We start from the raw sequence: 10290 nt of genomic DNA, 5'->3' as shown, positions 1-10290 counted from the left end.
ACCTCATGTTGAAGCATATAGAGACCCCAACTGATGTATAGAACAATCTTAGAAGTATCTACTTTGGTTTAGATACACGCATCATGAAACCTCTAACACAATAAATGAATGTACTTTTTTGGACTTAACTTGCTTACCACTTTTTCCGTGTGGTTTCTTCCTTAGTCTCCATGAAATTATGACCATTTCCTAAATATTTGGTCAAATTATGAATTTTGTGTATGGTTTGCTTGAATTAAGAGTGACTCAACTTAACCCTTTGGTTCAACTTACCCCGCTCCCCTTGGCCTAACTAATAAAGAAACATATCAAATAGTTACCTATTCATTATATAATAACCACACCACATTGCACAATGTCAAATCGGTTTATTGAAATATCTATAGCATCATTTCCAATATTTTCAACATTCTCAGTATTTAAGTGAAATTATATGGCTAAGCTTAAATTAGAGATACCGAATAAGAGAAAACTGAGACCTTACATTGAGAGGAGGAAGTAAACAATTTGTTTTCGATTCCAAACGGTCACTCAATATATTAAAACTACTGAATTAAACTACTGCTATTAAAACAATTAAATTACGTTTGGCCACAGGACATAGGAGCAAAGAGTTTCTTGCTGACAAGAGTACATAATAATTTCCTATAAATCTGCACTGATGTGGGTATATTACCACAAAACATTATGCACTGAGCTTTTAAACATTTCATAACTTAACAAATCCTGGACAATTTTAGAATTTCAATGACCAAATTTGATACAGTACCAGTCAAAAGTTTGGACAAATCTACTCATTTCAGGGTTTTCTTTATATTCTACATTATAGAATAATAGTGAAGACATCAACGCTATGAAATAACATATATGGAATCATGTAGTAACCAAAAATGTGTTAAACAAATCCAAATGTATTGTATATTTGAGATTCTTCAAAGTAGCCACCCTTTGCCTTGATGACAGCTTTTCACACTCTTGGCATTCTCTCAACCAGCTTCATGAGGTAGTCACCTGGAATGCATTTCAATGAACAGGTGAGCCTTGTTAAAAGTGAATTTGTGGATTTTGTTTCCTTCTTAAATATGTTTGAGCCAAATCAGTTGTGTTGTGACAAGGTAGGGGTGGTATACAGAAGATAGCCCTATTTGGTAAAAGACCAAGTCCATATTATGACAAGAACAGCTCAAATAAGCAAAGAGAAAAGACAGTCCATCATTACTTTAAGACATGAAGGTCAGTCAATATGGAACATTTCAAGAACTTTGAAAGTTTCTTCAAGTGCAGTCACAAAAAACATACAATTCTATAATGAAACTGGCTCTCATGAGGACCGCCACAGGAAAGGAAGACCCAGAGTTACCTCTGCTGCAGAGGATAAGTTCATTAGAGTTACCAGCCGTAGAAATGGGCAATTAACTGCACCTCAGATTGCACCACAGAGTTCAAGTTCAAGACACATCTCAACATCAACTATTCAGAGGAGACTGTGTGAATCAGTTCTTCCTGGTCAAATTGCTGCAAATAAACCACTACTAAAGGACACCAATAAGAAGAGACTTGCTTGGGCCAAGAACCATTAGACCGGTGGATATCTGTCCTTTGGTCTGATGAGTCCAAATTTGTGATCTTTGGTTCCCGACCACCATGTCTTTGTGAGACGCAGAGTAGGTTAACGGATGATCTCCGCATGGCGGAGGTGTGATGGTGCTTTGCTGGTGACACATAGTCCATCTGTAAATAGCCCACCCAATCTACCTACCTCATCCCCATACCGTCTTTTTGTTTTATTTACTTTTCTGCTATTTTGCACACCAGTATCTCTACTTGCACATCATCATCTGCTCATTTATCACTCCATTGTTAATCTGCTAAATTGTAATTATTCGCTCCTATGGCCTATTTATTGCCTACCTCCTCATTCTTTTTGCACACACTGTATATAGACTCTTTTTTTCCTACTGTTCATTGACTTGTTTATTGTGTTACTGGCTTGTTTATTGTTTACTCCATGTGTAACTCTATTGTTGTCTGTGTCACTGTCACACCCTGACCATAGAGAGCCCTTATTTTCTATGGTAGAGTAGGTCAGGGCGTGACTGGGGGGTTAGTCTAGTTTATATTTTCTATGTGGTATTCTAGTTTCGTTTTCTATGTTGGTGATTGGTATGATTCCCAATTAGAGGCAGCTGGTAATCGTCTCTAATTGTGGATCATATTTAAGTAGCATTTTTCCCACCTGTATTTTATGGTATATTGTTTTGAGTAAGTGCACGTAGCATCTCTGTAGTCACGGTTTGTTGTTTGTGTTATTGTTTTGCTAAGTTTCACTTTATAATAAATTATGTGGAACTCAACATCCGCTGCGCCTTGGTCCGTCTCGACAAATATTCGTGACAGTCACACTGCTCTGCTTTATCTTGGCCAGGTCACAGTTGTAAATGAGAACTTGTTCTCAACATGTCTACCTGGTTAAATATAGTAAAAAAACACTGTGATTTATTTAGAATTCAAGGCACACTTAACCATGGCTACCACAGCATTCTGCAGCGATACACCATCCCATCGGGTTTACGCTTAGTGGGACTATCATTTGCTTTTCAACAGGACAATGACCCAACACACCTTCAGGTTGTGCAAGGGCTATTTGACAAGAACAAGAGTGCTGCATCAGATGACCTGGCCTCCACAATCCCCCAACCTCAACCCAATTGAGATGGTTTGGGAAGAGTTGGACTGCAGAGTGAAGGAAAAGCAGCCAACAAGTGCTCAGCATATGTGGGAACTCCTTCAAGACTGTTGGAAAAGCCTTCTAGGTGACTACCTCATGAAGCTGGTTGAGAGAATTCAAAGCTGTCATCAAGGCAAAGGTTGGCTACTTTGAAGAATCTAAAATGTATTTAGATTTTACACTTTTTTTGGTTACTATATGATTCCATATGTGTTTTTTCATATTTTTGATGTCTTCACTATTATTCTACAATGTAGAAAATAGTAAAATAAAGAAAAACCCTTGAATGTGAGTAGTTGTGTCCAAACTTTTGACTGGTACCGTATACATTTAAATTATCCTACAAAAATGTAATAACAATGAAGTTAAAATAATCTTGTTGAATAAACATTTAACTCAAACTTTTCAAGCGGCGGATACCAATATCTTAGACTGTGCAACCCAGCAGTCTTTGTCCCCTTGATAACGCATAAGGTGAATTTGGCAAAAAATGATGAAAAAGGCACATAAAACCCACTAAAAGCTCTTAACTTGTTGTCCAGAGTCATATATAAGGCTATCATACAGCTGTAGTTGGCAATGTTTTCATAATATCGTCTTGTATTGAGGCAGAACAAACAAAATAATGTGTTGAACTTTCTTAAAATGTTGGTCAACCTATTTCTCTAAAATATGCATATACCAACTGGTTTCACAAACCAAGCTGCTTCAGTCATTTCACAAATGTAAAATAATAAGCAAGTGCATATAGGTCATGTTACTGCGTGTAGCCAGGGAGCAGGCTTCTACTTTGAGCTGAAGAAGCTGGACCGGCTCTGGGGACCCATCAGCATACTGGCCTGGTTCTTGTGTGTGATGTGAATCTGAAGGGGGAATATGAGTGAAAGGTTGTGTTACTCAAATGACCATGTTATTACCATGTCTACGTACTTGTTACAAACATGTTACCATGTTATATTAACAACATGTTATTAGCATCAAACTCCATGGTCTCTAGCAATAGAACTTGCTTTAAAAACTCTTAAAATGCTCTGTTACACTGAACTCAATCTGGGTTCCTAGCACTCACCGTACAGGGTGGCTGCATCCAGGGCTCTCCGTCTATCTGCATTGGTAAAGGTTTCTTAGTCCTGAGAGATGGACAGAGACATAAGGGAGAACATTTTGTGTTCACAACATCTCAGAATTTTGTAAATACCAGCATACAACTGGGAAAAATATACTTAAATGCCCTTCCAACTGGTAATTATTAGTGGGGAAACTCATCTATCATCCCCATGCTCCGAGTTTCCCACTTGCACCTCTCTGACATCATTTGTCAACAAAAAAAGACAGCAAGCATGGTGGTATCTTCAGCAGTTGTACAAATGATTGATACTCAATTGATTCTGTTTATCTTCTTTCTGATTTAAAAAGTGAAAGCAGCTCTGGATATAGGGCAGGTAGCCTAATGGTGGCAGGTAGACTAGTGGTTAGAGTGTTGGGCCAGTAACTGAAAGGTTGTTGGATCGAATCCCAGAGCTGATACGGTACAAATCTGTTGTTCTGCCCCTGAACAAGGCAGTTAACCCTGGTAGGCTGTCATTATAAATAAGAATGTTCTTAACTGACTTGCCTAGTTAAATACAGGTTAAATAACAAACAATATAATATGTTCAACAGTTAGGGGCAGTTAACCCACTGTTCAACAGTTAGGGGTCACTTAGAATTTTCCTTGATTTTGAAAGAAAAACAACTTTTTTGTCCATTTAAAATAAAATAACATCAAATTGATCAGAAATACAGTTTTTAATGTTGTAAATGAAGAAGAAAGCTATTTATTTATGGCCATTTTGAGCCTGTAATTGAACCCACAAATGCTGATGCTCCAGATACTCAACTAGTCTAAAGAAGGACAGTTTTATTGCTTCTTTAATCAGAACCACAGTTTTTAGCTGTGCTAACATAATTGCAAAAGGGTTTTCTAATGCTCAGTTAGCTAATCCAAGTTGATCATTTTAAAAGGCTAACACAACGTGCCATTGGAACACAGGAGTGATGGTGACTGATAATCCACCTCTGTACCCTTATGTAGATATTACATTAAAAAACGGATGTTTCCAGCTACAATAGTCATTTACAACATTAACAAGGTCTACATTATATTTCTGATCAATTTGCTGTTATTTTAATGGACATTTTTTTAAACTTTTCTTTCAAAAACAAGGACATTTCTAAGTGACTCCAAACTGTTGAACAGTAGTGTGTGTGTGTGTGTGTGTATATATATATATATATATATACTTTTTATGGGCAAAAAAGAGCAAAATAATCTAAACCTTCTCATGACCTACACATTTGATGGAATTTCTCAGTTCAAAACGTGAATAAACCCATCTTGTATTTAAGACTTTACAATGGGTAATTACCACCTTCTCACTTGGTTATGAAGGCAGCTTTAGTAGTGAGGATGGAATATTTTTTTTAAAAGGTGTAAGGTGTACAAATAATCATCCCACATCATACTGTGATATCTTAGCTAGTCTGTACATGTCTCAACATGTCACAAACACTCACCTGATTGTAATCTGTGAGGTTTTTGCTAGTCTTATAGCACTCTTAAGTCCAGTATATATCTGCCCCATCTCCATGGCCCCTTCTAGACCAACCACTTCCAAACGCAGGTCACTGAGGTCTGTCATGGAAGATGGAAACACTGAACATGCAGTTCACACAGAGGCAGTACAGTTTTTAGTCTGAGACTAGCTGTTCAAACCTAGAACAGACCTCTTGAAATGGATACTCTAAAACATCTCACATGATATTCTATACCAGACATGGGCACAACTTTTAACATTTTGAAACCTTGAGCCCTTGGATCAAGCCAAGGGATTTCACTGTACCTTGTCCACTGAATTTCAGGATTTCAGGGTCGACAATAACCTCCGGTATTTCCTGAGGATTCATCAAGGACTTGGATTCACTCTTCTTGGCTTCTCCCCACAGGTTGGATCCACCGTGCATGCTGGGAATGTTGAGGACTGCGATCCCCTCCATAGAAAGGTCACTCAGGTCCAATGGGGTGCCGCAGCACTGTGGGACGTACAACATCAGGCAGACAGTGCAACTTAATGAGATGCCATAATCATTCATTCATACATACATTACATACATTACATTGAAAACCTGAGTTTATTCAGTAGGTCCATTGTGTTTTATTTATTTTTTATTTTACTAGGCAAGTCAGTTAAGAACAAATTCTTATTTTCAATGACGGCCTAGGAACAGTGGGTTAACTGCCTGTTCAGGGGCAGAACAACAGATTTGTACCTTGTCAGCTCGGGGGTTTGAACTTGCAACCTTACAGTTAATAGTCCAACACTCTAACCACTAGGCTACACTGCCGTGTAATGACTGGTCGTAAATATCTGGTGTAGGCTAGGTTCCATTAGGATAGGTCCCGAGTGGAGATGTTCCTCTGCGAGATCCAGGTAAAAATAAGGTGTAGGGAAGGTTCCATAAGGATAGGTCCCGAGTGGAGGTTTTCCTCTGCGAGATCCATGAGGGACAATACAGTGTAGGGTAGGTTCCATATAGGATAGGTCCCTAGTGGGGACATTCCCCTGTGAGATCTGTAAAAGGGATGAAAGTCCCAGCTGCAGTTGACAGTGAGGCAGTAGAGTGTATGTGGATAATGATAAGAAGGCTGCCTATAAATTCTGAAGATAAGCCACATGCATGGCTAAAAGAAAAGCATTAAGATATTCAAACACTGTTTGAGTTACGTGTATTAGCAGTAGCAATAAGGAGAGAGGTTGGTTTATGCCCTATGGGGAGGGGGAACCATGAAAGATTACGTGGAAATAGAAAGACAAGTCTGAATAGTTTGTGTGTGTTATTTGAGGCAACAGACAGCCCTGATTTTCCCGGTAAAGCGGAGCTAGAGGATTTTAATAAAGCCATGGAGGCACTGAAAGAAGTTGTACAAGCATTCTATCAATTCGGCTTGAATATGGGAAAATTGAGCAAACTGGATAAGATTGGTCAGCATTTCCCGGTTGACGGAAAATTCCAATCTGGCAGAAAATTCAGGGAGGCAATTATGACTTGGCACAATGACAACCATAATCAAAGCTCAATATACCAGCGTTTTGATGTCAGCATTATCTCAACAAAAAATACCAACCGATAAACCCGGAATTAGTAGATGTACTCAGCTACAGAAAGACTGGGTACGGGAGTACATTGATAGAATTTGTACTTTGGCCTTGATATCAGATTTGAAACCTGGATGAAAAAGAGCAAGATGCTATGAGAGTGGAATTTAAGTCCGCTCACTTCGCAGACGTGCGAGGGGTTAATACAGCCACAGGGAAAGTCACTAACTATAGTTTCAATGGCCAAGGTAAGAAAGAAACGTAGCGGAAAAACATCAAAGCGTAGGGAGAAAGAGTTCTGTTTTAGATGTGGGGCTGTTGGTCATTGGAAAAAGGATTGTAAAGTGGGAATGGAGCCTGCTGCAATTGGAAGAAATGCTGCCATTTGCATCTTTTTAAAAAGAGCAACAACAAATCCTCCGGAGAGTAGCAGGGCACGAACTTTCACATAGCGGTGTACGGCATCGGTACGATCGATAGTGGTTCATAGAGATTACAGTTCTATGTGAAGGAAGACATATGAGATCACCTCTTACACAACTTTTTAATAGATCCAGGGAACAAATATTGCTGATTCCTTATGATGAGAAATTGGCTACATTTGCCATAAGAAAAAGTATTTTGGGTTGAAGAATCTAGGTGAAATACCAGGGGTGTGGATTCTGAAGAGGTAACAAATTAAAATGATCTGGCCAAACACACCTTGGGAGAACACACCTTGGGAGAACACACCTTGGGAGAACACACCTTGGGAGAACACACCTTGGGAGAACACACCTTGGGAGCTTTTTTTTATCTTAGGAGACATTTTATGTGGTTTTATTATGAAATAGATATACATTTTATGTCATCTTGTTCTGAAATTGATTTCTTGAATGGACGAAAGGGTGGAGGGGTCATGAGGAATTAGCATAGGGGTTACCAAACCTAAAATTAACTTTGCATTGTTTTTGTTCATGAACATTGTGGTGCGGTGGTTATGGAGAATCATGGGGAAAAGAGACCTGTGAATCGTTGGACTCGGTGGCAAGATAAAGTCGTTGTGTCTGAGGGTAGTACATGCTAAATAAAAGATACATAAATGTTGGGGTGGATTAAAACAAATGTTTAATGATTGGAGTAAGGATAGAGGATTTACCATTATCATGTTTGATTTATAATTAATACTTTTGGATTGCTGGTTAAGATGTAGCACAGTGAATGCTTCTTTTCCAGAAGAGGGGGTTTCATTATCTCTCGTTGGAATGTTCCCGGAGACTGTGGTCTTGGGGAGAGCAGTTAGGGATATTTGGCAGTTTTAAGTATAAAAGTATCTGGAGTAAGCGATAAAAGGAGTTCCCAGATACGTAAGGCCTGTTATTTAGTGGGGTCTTTTCAATTTGGTTTTAAATTGGGTATGAAGAATGATGGAAAGATTTAAAATGTTTTTAAATGGTTTCGAAAGGAAAGGGAAAGAAAAGGGAGAGGAAATATTTCATGGTGTCGAATGCCCTGTATACTGACTTTCTGGTGAGGCCTGATCAATCTCACTAGAAATTATCGAAACGGGTGGGATTTAATTATAAATTGAATGAGAAACACCAGTCTCTATTCTATTTTACCATTACCATTACCATTTATGGGATACCATTATTTCCTTATAGAGTTATCAAGAGTTGTAACTCTAAGTTGATTGGTTATTCGAATTAGTTTATTTTTTATTTAACATGTTGTTTTTGAATCACGATGTGAATCATGTGTTCGAAGGGAAAATTACTAGTTCCCTGGTCCTTGGGTAAATATACACATTTACTTTGTTCAGTCTGCATATAGAAAAAAATATATATGTTAATGATGGTTGACTCTTACTCCAAATGGATTGTGATGTGTGTATTGTTGATTTCATTTTTGTCTTTGTTTCGATACAAATGTCACCAGATTGGGTCTACTGGAGTGTTGGGATTCCCCCAAGGGTTAGGGTGCAAAAACCCTGATCTGGTAACTCTTCTGAGAGGTCGTCGGTAAAATGAGGGAGTATAAACTACGTTTGAAAATGGTTTTAACAGTAACAGTATGTTGTTATGCTGTTTGACATTTGTTGTAGAGATGATGTTATTAAGAAATTGGGAATGTAATATTTTGTCATAGTCAATTCTTGTCTGGATTTCCTGAAACAGAACTGTTGTTCTGATCTGTCCTCTCTTGAGGTTATCATGGAAGGTGACGTCAGATGGTGTTTTAATGCATGTAGGAATAATTTGGTCACAAACGGTTTGTGTGAACTGGCTGAAGAAAGAGCAACAAAGGCGTTCAATGCGACAGTGACTTTTAAACACTCCAATCTGAGCCCGAGCCAAACCTGGGTACAGGTGGCAGGAGTGCTGAGACCGCGCATGTGGAGTGAGCATAGAGAGAGAGAACATACACATTTCTCTCATGCTCCTGGGTTGCTGGTGGGAGAAATGGACAAGAAAGAAATGGTGGAAACGGCTCAGATGAGAGACTCATGTATGTGGGAAAAACAAATGTATCTATTTATCTATATCAAAATGACAGGCAAGAGTTACATGTGCCGTTGGGAAGATGAACTGTCATGCTACCTGAAGAAGACATGCTAGAATGATAAGTGCCGGGAAAAGGGTCAAAACACAAGTCTCAACAACAACAGTGAAGAGGCGACTCCGGGATGCTGTCATTCTAGGCAGAGTTGCAAAGAAAAAGCCATATCTCAGACTGGCCAAATAAAATAAAAGACTAAGATGGGCAAAAGAACACAGACACTGGACAGAGAAGGCTTTTTCTTTGCAACTCGGAGCATCCCGGAGTGGCCTCTTCACATATGATGTTGAGACTGGTGTTTTGCGGGTACTATTTAATGAAGCTGCCAGTTGAGGACTTGTGAGGCCTCTGTTTCTCAAACTAGACACTCTAATGTACTTGTCCTCTTGTTCAGTTGTACACCGAGGCCTCCCACTCCTTTTTCTATAATGGTTAGAGCTTGTTTGCGTTGTTCTGTGAAGGGAGTAGGACACGGTGTTGTACGAGATCTTCAGTTTCTTGGCAATTTCTCGCATGGAATAGCCTGACGAGTTTCAAAAGAAAGTACTTTGTGTTTCTGACCATTTCGAGCCTGAAATCGATCCCACAAATGATGATGCTCCAGATACTCAACTAGTCTAAAGAAGGCCAGTTTTATTGCTTTTTAATCAGAACAGTTTTCAGCTGTGCTAACATAATTGCAAAAGGGTTTTCTACTGATCAATTAGCCTTTTAAAATGACACTTGGATTAGCTACCACAGCATGCCATTGGAACACAGGAGTGATGGTTGCTTACATGTTCCTCTGTACGCCTATGTAGATATTCCATTTAAAAATAAATCTGCCGTTTCCAGCTACAATAGTCATTTACTACATTAACAATGTCTACACTGTATTTCTGACCAATT

The 10290-nt window shown here is 38.8% G+C and overlaps 1 protein-coding gene across 1 annotated transcript in view; it reads right to left on the bottom strand.

The window, feature by feature from the left end:
• Positions 1-353: 353 nt before the first annotated feature.
• Positions 354-10290, bottom strand: part of LOC135504168 (diacylglycerol kinase alpha-like) — a 50190-nt gene continuing 40253 nt past the window's right edge. The window contains exons 21-24 of the mRNA XM_064922507.1: positions 5611-5800; positions 5285-5402; positions 3798-3858; positions 354-3591 (exon numbers count right to left, since the gene is read on the bottom strand). Of these exons, the coding sequence (XP_064778579.1) occupies positions 3514-3591; positions 3798-3858; positions 5285-5402; positions 5611-5800 (447 nt within the window). The 3' untranslated portion in view covers positions 354-3513. The remainder of the gene's footprint in view (positions 3592-3797; positions 3859-5284; positions 5403-5610; positions 5801-10290) is intronic.

The sequence above is a fragment of the Oncorhynchus masou genome, chromosome 18 (genome assembly GCF_036934945.1).
Source record: "Oncorhynchus masou masou isolate Uvic2021 chromosome 18, UVic_Omas_1.1, whole genome shotgun sequence".
Classification (NCBI taxonomy): Eukaryota; Metazoa; Chordata; class Actinopteri; order Salmoniformes; family Salmonidae; genus Oncorhynchus; species Oncorhynchus masou.
This window is presented reverse-complemented; position numbering and strand designations above follow the sequence as displayed.